This window comes from Triticum urartu, chromosome 4 (assembly GCF_003073215.2).
Source record: "Triticum urartu cultivar G1812 chromosome 4, Tu2.1, whole genome shotgun sequence".
NCBI lineage: Eukaryota > Viridiplantae > Streptophyta > Magnoliopsida > Poales > Poaceae > Triticum > Triticum urartu.
Window position 1 is genome coordinate 228918520 of NC_053025.1, and position 17200 is coordinate 228935719.

The following is a 17200-nucleotide window of genomic DNA, read 5'->3' on the forward strand; positions in this document are numbered from 1 at the left end:
GGGTGCGTGCAGGACTTTTGCCCGGGCGAAAGTGCACTGGGCGAAGATGGACGCTGAAAAGCTGGTGAAGGAGGGGCCGCCGGAGGCCAAGGAGCATCGCCACCCCGAAAAGTATTATGACAGTGTCCTGAAGGGTGCTTGCCTTGTGGCAGAGGAATGTGCTAAGGATGTAATATTCGAATGAATGTACTCATGTGATCCTGTAATGTGAAACAAGTTCATGTGCGCTATGTAACGCTTGTTGATTTAAAATATTACCTTCTGTGCGGCAGTTTATAGAATTTGAGAGTTGTCCAGTTGTAAGCTTCTGCCCCGATGTAACTAGTACTGAGGTGTTCGGGATAAACCTGATCACTCTTTATCCCAGTTTTGGGTCCTTCGAAGGAGGTGTTCAGCACAACGAATCAGGCAATCGGACTATAAAGCTTTATCACTCTCACTTAGCCATAGAAGTCTACAATTTTAAATTTCGGCGAAGCCCCTAGTATTCGAAAGGCCGAACTTGGGGCGCTATGTACGCCTAAATTGGACAAGGCCGACTCCTCGCCCGAAGCGGAAAAAATCTTTAAGGATTTGAGACCTCTCGAAGAGCGACCAGCTCTCGCCGCATCATGATAGTCAGTTTTCGGCTTTCTCTACTGAGGTGCTTGTCCGGAAAACGGACACAATTGCAGTAGTTCTCCCAGTGCTACCTTAGCCGATATAGCGGAACGTAAGGTACCAAAACATGGGAGCTGGGCAAACCCAACTATTGACCCTAGACATGATTCAGAGCTGATGCATATAATGCTATAAGTTCGGGGTGCCGCACTGTCGAAAGTGTTTGGACTTTTCATGTCGTGTTATGGGGTATACTGAAGCCCCTGGCGCACTGGTCGTATCAGAATCTACGGGTGCGACTTGTCGTGAGTAAGCAGACAGGAAAAAAAGATAAAGGAATGCAATAATGAGCTGATGTTGTACATTGTTATTTACATGATACGTCAAAGCGTATGCATACATGTAGTGCAATAAGTAAAAAATAGTACTATTTGACATGTCCTGTCCAAGGTCAAGCTGCGTGTGGGTATGCAAAAACAGGTATATCGATCATTATGAGAGACCACCTGAGGATTCCCTTGTACGTCAAAGCTTCTTGCTTCCTTGGTGTTTCCTTCCCATGACGGGTCCGACAATCAGACGATCGGAGAGGGCCTTCAGAGAATAGGGGCCTGAAAGGAAGAAAATATTAAAGGTATACGGGTCCTGAAGCGGTTGAGCCACATTGTGGGTCGTGCCATGGCCATGCCTCCGCCTATGCCCATGGTATCTTGATTGCGTAATTATGTACGCGCGGCACAAATTTCGCCTCTTGACTGGGACTAGGATGGAGGCCGACTTGCTAGGCGAGCTCTAAACGTGCCTGGCGATCCTCTTGCAGGGTACTCGAGACTCGCTTGAAGGTGTCCGGGGTCTTTTTTGCTGAATTGCGGTTTGCCTCATAAGGCTACTTTGCGCTTCTGTTGCGAGGGCTGCATTGTGCTCCTCCGTGCGGAGCGAGCGTTCTGTGTTTCCATTAACTGTTATAACCCCGCGAGGTCCTGGCATTTTGAGCTTGAGGTATGCATAATGCGGTACCGCATTGAATCTGGCAAATGCGGTTCGTCCGAGCAGTGCATGATAGCCACTGCGGAAGGGGACAATATCGAAGATTAACTCCTCGCTTCGGAAGTTGTCCGGAGATGCGAAGACTACTTCCAGTGTGATTGAGCCCATGCAACAGGCCTCTACACTTGGGATGACACCTTTAAAGGTGGTTTTGGTGGGTTTGATCCTCGAGGGGTGTATACCCATTTTGCGCACTGTATCCTGATAAAGCAAGTTCAGGCTGCTGCCACTGTCCATAAGGACTCGAGTGAGGTGAAATCCGTCAATGATGGGGTCAAGGACCAATGCGGCATAACCGCCATGATGGATACTGGTGGGGTGGTCCCTGCGATCGATGGTGATCGGATAAGAAGACCATGGGTTGAACTTTGGGGCAACTGGCTCCATCGCATAGACGTCCCTCAGTGCACGCTTCCGTTCCTGCTTGGGAATATGGGTTGCGTATATCATGTTTACCGTTTTCACTTGGGGAGGAAATTTATTTTGTCCTCCTGTGTTCGGCGGCCGGGTCTCCTCCTCATCGTCGCTATGCAGCCCCTTTTCCTTGTTTTTGGCATTCAACTTGCCGGCCTGTTTGAACACCCAACATTCTCTGTTGGTGTGGTTGGCTAGTTTATCGGGGGTGCCGTGAATTTGACAGGAACGATCGAGTATGCGGTCCAAGCTGGACGGGCCCAGATTGCTTGTTTTGAATGGCTTTTTCCGCTGACCGGATTTAGAGCCACTAAATTCGGCATTAATTGTCGTGTCTTCAGCGCTGTCGCCGTTGTTACGGCATTTGTGTGCGTTGCGACATGGCCTGCCGTTGCTATCTTTGGCATCTGAATTGCCAGGGTTTCTCGATGTGTTGTTGATGTGAGCGAGCCAGCTATCCTCGCCTGCACAAAAGCGGGTCATGAGTGTCATGAGGGATGCCATGGACTTCAACTTTTCTTGGCCGAGGTGTCGGGTGAGCCACTCATTGCGGATGTTATGCTTAAATGCCGCTAAGGCCTCGGCATTCGGACAGTCGACGATTTGGTTCTTTTTAGCTAGGAACCGAGTCCAGAATTTCCTGGCTGATTCCCCTAACTGTTGGGTTATGTGACTCAAGTCATCGGCATCTGGTGGTCGCACAAAAGTGCCCTGGAAGTTGTCAAGGAATGCGTCCTCCAAATTATCCTAACTACCAATGGAGTTTGCCGGCAGGCTATTGAGCCAATGACGAGTAGGTCCTTTGAGTTTTAATGGGAGGTACTTGATGGCATGTAGATCGTCACCACGGGACATATGGATATGGAGGAGGAAATCTTCGATCCATACCGCGGGGTCTGTTGTGCCATCATATGAATCAATATTCACGGGTTTAAAACCTTCTGGGAATTCGTGATCCATTACTTCATCAGTGAAGCATAGGGGGTGTGCGGCGCCTCTGTGCCGGGCTATATCACGACGCAGTTCATACGAGTCTTGTCTGCTATATTCGGCCCGGTCGGATTTGCTTTTAGTATATCCAGCGTGGCGGTCGTTGTCACGCGTTGGGGCGTGCCCCCATGATCCGTAGATCGATCTTGTATGTCCTGCTTTGTTTTCCAATATGTCTCGCAGGTCCTGCATGTTGCCCCGGGCCTTGGTGTATTTGTTTGACTGGCGACGGGGTGCAGGCTGGACTTCAGGCTGATACGCCGCTTTGTCTCGGCCACGAGGTTGCCGGTCAGCCGCATCATACGCTGGTAGTGTAGGCTTTAATGCTTCCTCCTCGAGTTGCGATAGAAACCTGTGCTTTGGGTAACTTTTGGTTGGGCGCTCGAGTTCATATTCCATGGCTGCCAGCACCTCGGTCCATCTATCCGCTAGCATATCTTGATCAGCTTGAAGTTGTTGTTGCTTATTGTTCAGGCTTTTTGCTGTGGCTATCAGCCGGCGCTTGAAGCGCTCCTGTTCGGCGGGATCCTCAGGCACGATAAATTCTTCGTCACCGAGGCTCACCTCGCCTTCGGAGAGAGGCATGTAATTGTCATCCTCTGATTCTCTGCCTGGTGCCTGTTCCTTAGGGCTAGCTTGCCCATCCTCCCGCTCGAGGCCTGGCTGGAGGCGATTGTCTTCGTCTTCGGCGCTATCCACAACGTTATTGTCTCTTGTGTCGGTATCGCCGTTTTTGCTATGGTGGGGCTTAGAGCGGCGCCGTTGATGCCGGTGCTTAGATTGCTTCTCGAGGAGATTATCCTTTGTTGCCTTATTGCCATCGCTTTCTTTGGGAGTGTCCACCATGTATATATCATATGATAAGGTGGCAGTCCAGCACCCTATGGGCGCTGGTTCCTATTCTTCTCCTACATCGTCGTCCATATCGTCGATGTCTTCGGAGCCGAAATCAAGCATGTAGGTTGTGGGTGGGGGACGAATTTCTTCGTCGTCCGCTTCCCACTCCAGCCGGACATAGTTCGGCCAAGGGCCTCCTGACAAGGAGAGTGGCCTTAATGAATTTAGCACATCGCCCAAGGGCGAGTGCTGAAAGATATCCGCGGAGTAAAACTCCATGATCGGCGCCCAATCAGATTCAATAGGCACGGATGCAGGCGGTTCAGACGCGTGGCCGGGGATGAATCCAAGGATCCGGCAACACAGGTCTCGTAGGAGGTGAAGTCGGTATTCGGCTCTATCGTCGTTGAGTGTGCAGCCTCCGTGGCGGGGTCCATCCACCCGTCCTCAGACGACGCGATCTGCTCCGGATCGAGGGCCGGAGTTACCACAGATGTGATCTCCCGAACACTGTCTGGCGGCAGAGCTAAGTCATGCTCGTCATGACTGTGCGGCGCACCTGACACGGGCTCGAATCTGTCGAAAAGCGAATGTCGGCAGTATAGTGTAAGTTTCCAAACCTGACCTGATGGCCAAGGGCATAGCTCTTGATCTGCTCCAGATGGCCAAACAAGTTGGCCCGCAGTGCGAAGCCGCCTAATACGAAGATCTGTCCGGGGAGAAAAACCTCACCCTGGATCACATCGTTGCCGATAATCGAAGGAGCCATCAAGCCTTATGGTGACAATACAGTGGAACACTCAATGAAAGCACCAATGTCGGTGTCAAAACCGGTGGATCTCGGGTAGGGGGTCCCGAACTGTGCGTCTAAGGCGGATGGTAACATGAGGCAGGGGACACAATATTTACCCAGGTTCGGGCCCTCTCGATGGAGGTAATACCCTACTTCCTGCTTGATTGATCTTGATGGTATGAGTATTACAAGAGTTGATCTACAACGAGATCGTAGAGGCTAAACCCTAAAATCTAGCCTATGATTATGATTGTTGTTGTCCTATGGACTAAACCCTCCGGTTTATATAGACACCGGAGGTGGCTAGGGTTACACAGAGTCGGTTACAGGGAGGAGATCTACATATCCGAATTGCCAAGCTTGCCTTCCACGCAAAGGAGAGTCCCACCCGGACACGTGACGAAGTCTTCAATCTTGTATCTTACTAATCCAACAGTCCGGCCGAAGGATATACCCCGGTTGTCCGAGGACCCCCTAATCCAGGACTTCCTCAGGGACCATCATATGTAGTATGCTTGATATGAACCTCGCTCTGTGTGGGTGCATGGTTTACGGGTTTTGAGGCATGTGGCACATCAAAGTTGTGCATTTTGGGTATTCAACATATATATGTTTGGCCCACATGCAAATCAGTGGTGGTTGTCCTCTCGCACAGTAACACCCACAATGCGGCTATATCTCCCATGTGTCGGGGCACGACTTAGAGTCATAGCCGCATGGTAGGTTTGTCGCAAGAGGGGTAATCTTCACACAATCCCATGTACTAAGGGCGTGTTCGGTAGCTCTCTGGCTCCTCGACTCCTCAGCTCCAGTTCGGAAGCGCAGCCAAACGATCAAAATCCTGGTTATGCCGATGAGAAGCTGGCTATTCCCGCAATGTAAATTTAGTGGAGTCGTGGAGTTGGAAAACCCGAGCTCCCGGAAATCGAAGGAGCGGGAGTTGGCAGATATTACTCGCGACTGCCACCGCCAAGTCAGCTTGCGTACCGGTTCGCACTGATTTTTCTCTCCTATACGCGCTTGTTCCCCTCCTCTCCCTTCCCTGACGCTCGTTCCCCTTATCTTCCTCAACAGCTGCCGACGCGCCCACGCGTACCCTACTTCTCTGCCGACCCGACCTAGCTTTGCCGCTAGGAGGTCGAGCCTCTCCAGCCGATTCCGCACCCAGGTCCTTCCCTCTGTCCCATATCGACGGCTCCGTCCTGGCGGCCGCGTTCCTGGCGCACCAGTTGAGCGCCGCTCGGGAGAGTGGGCGTGGGGGAGAGTGGCCGCGCCGCCCGCGTTGTGGCGCGACAGCTATCTACGCACGCACTGGGCTGGGCTGTGCCGGCTCACTCGCTGCGCGTGGCTAGCGTTAATTGAATTTACTAGGCGTCAGAGCTGAACTTCGATCTCTTCCATTACTGAATGGTAGAGTGTGCTATTTGATAGAATGGATTCGGAACAAAGTGGGAAACTAATTACGTGTTGAAGTTCATCCAAATCGTGGCCTTTATCTCCCTGTTTGATAGCAAATTGACAGCTTCAGGAGACACCATGTTCGTTAGTGTTGCAGGCTTTGGGCTATGGAGTTGAGGATTTTGAGGCTGTGGAGAGCTACCGAACACGCCCTGAATAAGAAAGGGATAAAGAGTTGGCTTACAATCGTCACTTCACACAATTAACAAGTTAAACATACATCATCCAGAGTACAATCAAGGTTCGACTACGGAACCAAAATAAAAGAAGACAACCCCAAATGCTAGATCCCCGATTGTCCCAACTGGGCTCCACTACTGATCAATAGGAAACGAAACAACACAACGATCAAGATCTTCAACGAGCTCCCACTTGAGCTTGATTGCGCCACCTGCACTGGTATCATCGGCACCTGCAACTGTTTGGAAGTAATCTGTGAGCCACGAGGACTCAGCAATCTCACACCCGCGAGATCAAGACTATTTAAGCTTATGGGTAGGAAAGGGTAATGAGGTGGAGCTGCAGCAAGCACTAGGCATATATGGTGGCTAACATACGCAAATAAGAGCGAGAAGAGAAGCAACCCAACGGTCGAGAAGCTAGAAGTGATCCTGAAACTACTTACGTTCAAGCATAACACAAGACCGTGTTCATTTCCTGGACTCCGCCGAGAAGAGACCATCACGGCTACACACGCGGTTGACGTATTTCAATTAAGTCAAGTGTCAAGTTCTTTACAACCGGACATTAACAAATTCCCATCTTCCACATAACCGCGGGCACGGCTCCCGAAAGTTTAAACCCTGTAGGGGTGTCCCAACTTAGCCCATCACAAGCTCTCACAGTCAATGAAGGATATTCCTTCTCCCGGGAAGACCCGATCAGTCTCGGAATCCCGGTTACAAGACATTTCAACAATGGTAAAACAAGACCAGCAAAGCCACCCAATGTGCCGACAATCCCGATAGGAGTCGCAAATATCTCATTCTCAGGGAAACACCGGATGAGACTAGCTACGAGTAAAACCAGCCCTCAAGTTTCCCCGAGGTGGCCCCGCAGGCAGCTCGGTTCGGACCAACACTTAGAGAAGCACTGGCCCGGGGGGTTAAATAAAGATGACCCTCTGGTTGGCCGACCCAAGGGAAGGGTAATAGGTTGTTAGGAAAATGTAAAACCAAGGTTGGGCCTTGCTGGAGGAGTTTTACTCAAAGCGAACTATCAAGGGGTTCCCATAACACCCAACCGCATAAGGAACGCAAAATCAAGAAACATAACACCGGTATGACGGAAACTAGGGCGGCAAGCGTGGAACAAAACACCAGGCATAAGGCCGAGCCTTCCACCCTTTACCAAGTATATAGATGCATTAATTAAATAAGAGATACTAGTAAAAGGGCCCGTGCATTGCAACAGGGACACACATATTTTAGTGGCTTCATGCTTTTTAAAAGCCAAAAAGTCATGGATTCCAGTTATACAGAATATAGAAGTACTTCCCCCGTTCCTAAATATAAGCCTTTGTAGAAATTTCACCATAAACCACATACGGATGTTTATAGATACATTTTAAGTGTAGATTCATTCATTTTGTTCCGTATGTAGTCCATCTAGTGGAATCTCTACAAAGACTTATATTTAGGAACGGAGGGAGTATGTGTTTAGAAACCTTCGGCCAAAAACAAGTTTAGAAACCTGAAAAGTAATTTACCACTAAAAAACTTTACTTGCATTAGGTGCTTGAAAATGTGTTTGTCTAGCAGATACTGATCACAATAATATTGAGATAAGGTGAAAATCACTACTCCTATATATGTGATAGGAACCTTGTGCACTCCATGGCTCATCATATAGACGCCAATCTTGAGAACCATTTCAAAACTAAAGAACGCACGCATCATTGCATACATGATTCTTCCCAGTATATTTTTTCCACTGGTCATACAAAATACAACCACAAATTTCCATATATCTATGGTAGCAGTACTCCTTGTCCTGCTTGCTATCATGATGTGCTACTTAACAAAATATAGCTATCAGTAGTTGGACGATTTAGGCATACTTACTGGTTCAAACATATCAGCAAACTTGGAAAGCATGCACATACTTATATATCACCCTATAAGTAACCAGAAAGAAACAACATCACCTCAATTCCTTAACTTCTTTGTTAAATGTTGGGTTGGTACCGACCCATCTAGCAAATAACAGCTAGAGTTTTACTGTCTACATAAACAACTAAAATCTCAAGTCGAAACTATAATCCTTTCAGAAGTATTTTCATGTTTCATTAGAAATAACCAACAAATCTGAGTAGAAAATAGCCAATGCATTTTATTGGTTCATTGAAAACAGTACATAGCACCTACACTTTCCATCTCAAACTTGATGACCACCTCCCAGGTTAAGCAGATTAACCATAGAACCTAAGAGCTGTACATGATTGTCCTCCACATCCAACTTGCATCTCAGGTAGCACAGAACAAATTGTTTGCTCGGATGGGCATTTTATCAAGCACCTAGCGAGGAAATCAGATTACAGACAGTCTAAGAAGTGAGAATACAACATCTCATACAGCATATGCCTCTTAGTGAAGCTGTGCAGGAACCGAGCCATCATTGGAACTGCCTCCCTGCAATATGTTCACACACATCAAGCATATATGATCTTTTGGGGAATTGTAGTTCTCGACTCCTAGTTCAATAAGATTATATATGTGGTGATAAAAAGTCCCGAAAGAGACTGTTGGGCCTCTTCTTTGATTGAGAACCATACAGTCATACCGCAAATAGATAAAATGTAGCGGTTGAAAATAATGTAGAATAATATTCTCTAGTACTTTTGTTTCGAAAAAAACAGTAAATTAAAAAATGTAAAATAAACCGAAGCAACAGAATTTTTGAAGAGTACAACAGCAGCAAGCCACTAATTTCATGCAAGCGGTCTTGATGACCAATGCCAACTATCATTATTACAAATTATTAGAATGTCGAGGTAAGGAGTAGTTTAACCACCAAACTGTACTACAGTATTAAGTTTTATTTTGTTCCAAACTGTGTGTCAGTTCACATGGACTCAAGCTTATATGTGGTAACTTCGAATCGACAAACAAAACGGATATCTTTGAACAGTTAAGTAGGCACATAAATTCCTATACCATAGAAAGAGAAGTAAATATAAGAAAACTTGTCAGCAAAAAAATCATGCAACTATATTCAAATTTCCTACATGTAACTTTGTACCTGCAGACCCATAATTTTTGCAAAATTTGACCTACACCTATATCTCAAATCTTGTTTCCAGTCCTAATGAAAAGCTGCCACACACTGAGCAGTGCTCACCGTGGTTGGCAAACCATGTTATAGAAACCAGATGCACCAGAATTCGAGAAATCCTGCTGGGCAGTAGGATTTCTGACATTAGCAGGTTTTGGACAACATCATTGCTATTTAATCAAGGCTAGAATCTAAAGCTTGACTGAAGAACATAGCAGAAATGAACTTGAATAAGTAAATAGATCAACAAACCGTTTGCTGGTAAGTATCCAGATTTTGATATTGACAAAATCTAGACCCCAAGAGCAATGATACTGACAGTAGTGTAAGAAATCTTGAGGGAGAAAGGTAAATTGGCTATTTGAAATTCCATAGCTGAGGTGATGTTTCCCGTTCCCATGCTCCAGCATCACCAGATCCAAGCATCCCCAAACAGAATGGCGCCGCTGCCGGCTGTCCCACCTCCCGGACTCCCCTCCTGAAAAACATAAAGTCGAATAAAGTAACTCAATCGCTGAAAGTTCTTTCTTATCAAAGGTGTCATGTATGAATTTGTTGAGAATGATAACAATGTACTACTAAATCGTAACTGCTTTAGTAAAAGAAAAATAACATAATTTCTTGGTGTGTAGAATGGAATATAGATGCACAACTACCCAAAAAGTGTGTATGAGGAAGGGAGATGTGATGTCAGCTCTGATTGCCATGGTTCAATCACTCCACCAACACACACAAAATGGTGTGGATGTCATCCCCGGGAGCAAGGTTTTTTCTTCTTCTCCTTTCTGACATTCTCACTTCCTCTATAATGACTCAGGGGATCAAACTCACCAGGAGCTGCTGGTGTAAAAAATTTCAGCAGAAGCCACACCCGCTAGGCCTCATCAGACTGCAACATCAACCATCTAACCATCAGTCAATCAGAGTGTAGCAAAGGAGGAAACACGCCACATCAGCGCGCATGCTGCTTCCGGTTTTGAAGCGATTCACATCCAACGATAGTGCTACAGCGCCGTCCTGCATGACCGAACGAGCATGAGCTGCTTGAGGGGTTCCGGGAGTGCGGCAACGAGGCTGGCGCCAACGGCGCGCCGCGAGCACCGTGCGTTGTAGGTGATGTGAAAGCTCCGGCCTAGTGGATCGGATATGGCTGGAACAAAGAATCGTTGTAGTTCCTCAAGTTGGCAAGTCTCACGATGATGGCAACTGCCTGGTTAAATTGAAACTGCATGCAGTACACCTGTGATCCTCCGCTGCATCAAGCATCAACCATCATGAGATCGATTCCTTATTTGATCTGAAAACAGTGATTATATTCGCTATAGTTGTTATGATAACCTCTTAATATTTTAGTCCAAGGTATAAGCCGATACTGGTGGACAAGATTGAGAATCTCGGTTGAGCACACTACATGTTTTTGACCCACATGTATGTTCAGACTTACACGGTTCTATATTTATCTTTGTTATTCTTTTGAAAGGCAAGATGGCTGTATTATTCTTAAACTTCAGAGAACGAAGCTCGTATGTTGTTCTTTGGAAAGACAAGATGGCTAGATGGTAATGATGTCATTAATTAACGATCATTTTACCAATAGTTATGTGGTGCCATACTGATCTTCTCCTAAACATCTAAGGTAAGATTCACTCATGAAAATGAAACCATTTTATGTTGGGCTCGGTCTACTTGTTGACCAAACTGCTAAAGGCGCTATTCACTGGCGACCATGTCACAAAATCAGAATATTCAGACGAACTGAATCTCTTTCAGATGTACAACAAGCGATCAGGTAGTACAATCCACCCTCTTCTCCCTAGTCTTTCAATTGTACCACAGACTTAAACGGTTAAACCTAAATCCTAGTTGATGTATATATATTTGTTACACAAACTTGAAGTGAATTTGCAACTGGATAGTTACTGGACCTAGATTTTGAGTGGTACATACCTGGTAAGCATCCCTTCAAACTATTGCATACATAATATATATTACCAAAATTATGTTTGATATCTGGATTTGCTAGCCATCTCGTAAGATCTTCGTCAATTGCTTCTTGTTAACTGCACTAATTTGCGTCTCTCCAAGGCATGGCTATGATGTACAGGCAAAAAATGCTACTATTGAGTCTCTGCTAGCTAACTATACAAAAACTAAGGTTCCATTGGATAGTACTCCGTATGAGGAAGATGGAGAAGAAAGAGACAGGGAGAGGTTCCAATGGGTTGGTGACCTGTTTTAGATCGATACCTGGAAAAGTCATGGCCTCGGCGGAGCTACGTCCAGCCTTATGAGGCGCAGAGGCGGGGCGCCATCTCCACCGCACACAACCAGGCTCTCCGCCTGTGCTCCAGATTGGAAGGGGAATAGGGAGAGGCGATTTTCAGCCGAAATCTGAAGTGGAGAAGGAGGAGCGTAGGATGGAGAGGGAGAGGCGGCCCATAGGCACTGTGGGGAACCAGAAGTTATGGAGGAGCTCGTCGAGGGCCGACGACCTTGGCCAGGCGGCTGCAATCCCGCCGTTATCGGGGATGTAGGACTTCGATGGCAGCTGGCGAGACCTCCATGGCCACGACGGCGGCCACCTCCATCGCCAGATCCAGGGCGGCTTGGGAAGGGAAAGGAGCAGCGTGCTTTAGGGCGGCGCGGACGGCGTGGTGGTCGCAGAAGAGGGGGAGGTGGTGACGGCGCTGGAGGGAGTTGGGGTCGTAGGTACTGGGGAGATGCCCGTGTCCGTGTGGCGTGTGCCTGCATTTTTTTTCTAAGACTACCCGTGCAGAACGAAATGTTTTTGACTTAAAAAGTACTGCGGGTTAAATTAGCCAGAATACAGGGACCTTTGTGTAAAAACGCCGCGACAGTGAATCCGGAGACTCAATCCATGCTTTATTATTAGGGAAAGAAGATTGTGATATACCAACATATCCATGTCCCAACATGGAAGAAACTTCAACTTCACCTACAACTAGCAACACTATAAGAGGGGCTGAGCAAAGCGGTAACATAGCCAAGCAACGGTTTGCTAGGACGGTGGGTTAGAGTCTTGACATAGCAATATGTAAGGCATGATATAACAGGTGGTAGGTAGCGCGATAGAACGAACAACTAGCAAGCAAAGATAGAAGTGATTTCGAGGGTATGGTCATCTTGCGTGAGATCTCACAAGGAAGAAGAACGAGTCCAGGAAGAAGACAAATGGACGTAGTCGAATGAATCCTCACAACTCCGGAATGAAACCGAAGCTAACGCGAGAAGCAACCCGGAAAGAAGCAAACAACATAGTAAACAACCATCACATAAGCATGGCATGATGAACAAACAAGTATGATGCATGTCCGGTTTAATGAGGCATGGCATGGCAAAGTGCAACAAACAAAACTAGAAATTAAGTGAAGATCAATATGCAACGAGTTGCATATTGACGAAACACCACATGACTTATATAGTTCTCTGTCAGTTATGTACTCATCAATATTAAATGTTGTTAAACAAGGCAAGAGGTGAAACATAAGTAAACTAACTATCTAGTCAAATTTAAATGAGGCCGGAATAACAAACAACAATTCCGGAAAATCCCCATATGCATATTATGAATTTGGTACTATTCTGCCCTAAACACAATTTTAGAGTTGTTAAACATGCAAGAAGAGTGCACCATGTTAAACTAGGAATTATTCTACCCCATTTACATATAAAGTTTATTAAGTTTGGAGCTATGGTTATTTAGTTATGAAATAATCATTTTAACATGGCATATGAGCAAATTAAACAAACATCACATTTAAACAACTTTAACATGGATGAAAGCAGCATATTATGAAACTAGACGAAATTCTAAACAAGTTACATATATAAGTTGTCTAAATCCGATGCATGGTTTGTGAGATATTAAATGCATGATGTCCAAGGGTTTTTCTGCAAATCTGCGTTCCCTGAAAAAAATAGACAAATCGCCGCGCAGTGAAAAAATAAGCCACAGGCCGAAACAGCTAGGCCAAAGTGTACAAGAGACTGGAGGGGGGCGGCTCACCCATGGGCCATGGCTCAGGTTGGTGGAGCAGAGGCAGGCCGGTTGCTTGGCCTTGAGGAGGGGTGCGGTCCACGCGACCACAAGTCAACGCGAGCACTGACAGGGGAAGGAGCGGGCGAGCGGGCACCTCGTCATGTGCTTGTCAGGAAGTATAGCAGTGGTGGCGACATAGCGATGCAGGCGCGACAGCAGGAACGGGCAAAGCAGGGGTCGCGGGCACGGCGGCGGCTACCAGCGAGTAGGCAACGGTGAGGTCGATCCTCATGGATCAGCATGACGAGGAGGATGACGGGTAGCGGCGCGAGGAGGGACTTGGCGCGGGGTAGCGGTTCCCGTGGCATCGGACGCCGGTTCCTGAGGTGCACCACCCAGGGAAGAAGAAGAGGCCGGGCACAGCAGCGCACGAGCGCTTGGCGTCAATGGCGGGCGCGGTACCAGGAGAAGGGGAGGTCCGACGGTGATCTTGAGGCAGAGACGGCTGGACGAATCTGAGGTGGGGGAGGCGCGCGAGGTCCAGGGGCGGGACGTCGTTCTCCAACAAGGCAGGGGCGCGGACAACGCAGAGATGGCCGGATCCGGGCGGCCAGGAGGCAAACGGCGACTAGGCAAGGACGTCACGAGGATGACGCCGACGAGCTCCAGGGCCACGTCACTCGGCGGAACTTGCCAGTCTTGGAGGAGATTGAAGACGATAGGTGGGGCCTCGCTGGAGCTAGATGGATGGATCATTGCGGTTGCGGGCCGGAGCGGCACGGTGACGAGGCCAAGGCTGGCTCCTTTCGGTTCCTGTGAGAAGACACAGAGGAAGAGAGAGATGAGATGATGGGGATGGAAAACAGAGGGAAGAAGGAAAAGGGAAAGGGCGAGGGAGTCTTGGCCTTGCGCTCCGGTGGTCTCATCTGCCGCCGGAGATGCTGCCAGCGGAGACACGCAGCCAAGGTGATGCAGCTGCTCGGGCGCGGGCGCTGGTTGGGTGGACGGGACGCGTCCAAGGAAGACAGAGGGAGCTGGTGATTGGAGCGATGGGGAATTGAGGGAAGAGAGTGGAGGCAGTTGGTTGGATCGGAAGGAGATCCCGAGGTGGAAGAGGACTGGTGGCGGCGGCTGGGAGGATGGGACAAGGCTCCTAAATTTTAGGGTTATGCAGTTAGGTGGTCTATTTATAGATAAATAAGAAGGTTTAGTGTCTCACTGTTTTAGATCCGACGGTCGGGGAAAAAATAGGTTAGGGGAGCCAAACAAGAAACCAAAACTACTTTTGTGATGTTTGGGATGATCTGGACCCAACGGTAACGACAACTCGGTTCAGGTTCAGAGCAGTTTCAGATGCACACGCGAGAGGTATGTGCACCGTGCAGAGAGACTCCGGCTTAGGCAAGAGAGAAAATGAAGATCCAGGTCGAAGGGGACTGAGAAAGACCAATAGAGACAAACGGGAAGCGACATTACGAATGAAAGCAAGTTTTGAAAACATGACGGCAACGGAGTGCCGATGCAATGCAAAATATGAAATGACGAATGCAACAAATAAATAAAACACACAGCGACAATGAAAAACTAGGGAGGTGTCTGGAGCATCGGTCTTGGGGCGTTACAACCCTCCACCACTACAAGAGGATCTCGTCCCGAGATCTAGGATGGCGCCAGAGGGAAAACGAAAGAGGAAGAGGTAAAAGAAAGTTGCTTCTTTGACAAACGAGTGAAACCACGAACCTTGAGAGGTTAAACAAATTGAAAGAAAGAATACAACAAAGATGAACAAAGTTGAAGAAACTCCATTAGAAAAGAGGAACAAGGAACATACGAGAACCTTGTAGGTTGAAAGACATAAGAAAAGTGTTACAATGGACAAGAAGTATATGCAAGCACTCCGGTTGGAACGAGATGTACAAGGAACGATAAAGATCAATTATGACAACACTCCGGTTGGAAATGGAAAGCGTGGAATATGAGCTTGGCAAAATGAAGGCACTTGGATGAGACTCCGGTTAGAAGAGGAATGGTAGACACAACACTCCAGTTAAGACAAGAAAGAGAAGGAATAAGAATGATATAATTTGGACAGCACTCCGACTGTAGATGGGAGGAATTGAACATGAACTTGACAAAACAAGATGATGGGTCGAAGAGAGCAACATCACAATGCCTCCCAAACAAATGTAAGAATGGAATCAAAAGAACGGAGGAAAAAACAACATCTTCTACCTCAAATGAGTTTGAAAAAACATCTTTAGGAGAAGGGTCGAACGGAGTTGTTGGAGAAAACCAACAACGAAAAGAGTAAGCTTGTTGTGGCCTTATGGAAAACATCTCGAAATCTTGAGGTGAAATTCTGCCACTAAAGAAAAAAATAGATTGGATTGATATGAACAAGGAGACGAGAAACTCATTTCACTAGGAGGATAAATGAAGTAATTGGGTCATTTATGAGCACCATAAATAGCAACAATCCTTAGGGAAAGTTTTAGGTAAAATATAACCCAAGATAACTCCACTGAAGAGATTGATGGAATGAAAAGGATCGGATCTCCTGAACGAAGAGAAAATGATGGGTTTAAAATATCTGATTCTTAACAACTTGCGAATCATGAAACACAAAGGCAAATTGTCAAGAATGACATAAGACCACCTCAAAAGATAAGGTAGAAAGAATTGTCATTCGGAAGGCAAGATGAAGAGTGCTTGAACTCCTCAAAAAAATACATGTGTTGAACACCATGTTTATTTTCGAGTATAGCTTGGCGGATCTTAACTTTGAGAGAGATCTTGAAGAACAATCGAAGAATGAAAAGAATCCTTGACGAACGACCATGTAGAGCTTCCGTGAAGAACTCCGGTAATAAAAGAATGATCAAAAAGAAGTGAAGGATGGAAATAATAAGATTGAAGCCTTGCAATGCTTTGATGGAGCTTTGCGACGAGATAAAGCGGAAAACTTGAAACTCCGGAAAAGAAAAGATGAAGCAACTCGAACCGAGAATGTGATATGATGAACAACTCTGGAAAGAAGAAATTAGATCACTTGGATGAAACAATAATAAGAATTACGTTATGCGTATCCTTCGCCAATTTAAATTGATGACAAGCAACGGATTTGGCATACTACTTATTCTCGTAAAAAGGATTAAGATAGATATAGTGCAAACTTGAGAAGGTCTTCGATGAATCACCGGGAGGATTGGAAAGAACGAATGAATCTGTATGATAACGAAGGAAGAGAACTCTTGAATGAACCACCGTAAGAATTGAAAATGAAAGTAGTAAAGGCACAATTCACCGGAAAGAATTGGAAAACGAATGAAGAAACTTTAGGGGATTTGGATACATGAGAATGAAGATATCATGAGCGGACTAGAGAATACTTGAACGATGCACCGGTAAGATTTGGAGAATGTGAGCTGAAAGCTGGAATGAATACTTTTGAGATGATGGGCTCCGGGGAATCAAACTGAGAAGACCCCTGAATTGCTCTGGATGGGTGAAAAGAATTCTCACAATCTAAAACAATTATGAGAGGATGGCAGCAAGCTTAAACCATGAATCTTGAAGAGAATGGAGCAAGATTTGGAGGAAAAAACTCTTCTTCGGTCTTCAAATGAAGAGAATGATGACGAGAAAACACCACCATGAGTTGTTGAGACACTCCGAAATAATGAAGAATATAAAGGTTGAATCAACAATGAAAAGAATTTGAAAGATCTTGGAGAAAGGCATTTGACTGATGATAACTCATTCTTACGTCAAACTTTGAGAGAATTTGA

The 17200-nt window shown here is 46.5% G+C and overlaps 1 protein-coding gene across 5 annotated transcripts; it reads right to left on the minus strand.

The window, feature by feature from the left end:
- Positions 1 to 8398: 8398 nt before the first annotated feature.
- Positions 8399 to 12164, minus strand: LOC125551362. Of its 5 annotated transcripts, none has more exons than XR_007302472.1 (3): positions 11660 to 12164; positions 10244 to 10665; positions 8399 to 9890 (listed from the first exon to the last, which is right to left on the minus strand). XR_007302472.1 is itself a non-coding variant. In XM_048714566.1 (3 exons), the coding sequence occupies exons 1-3, from the start codon at positions 11670 to 11672 to the stop codon at positions 8673 to 8675; spliced, it is 336 nt and encodes a 111-aa protein (XP_048570523.1). In that variant the 5' UTR covers positions 11673 to 12164; the 3' UTR covers positions 8399 to 8672. The 5 variants fall into 5 exon arrangements, 1 of the variants encoding a protein (XP_048570523.1); XR_007302470.1 differs by having other exon boundaries at positions 10069 to 10665; XR_007302471.1 differs by having other exon boundaries at positions 8399 to 8769; positions 9479 to 10665.
- Positions 12165 to 17200: the final 5036 nt, after the last annotated feature.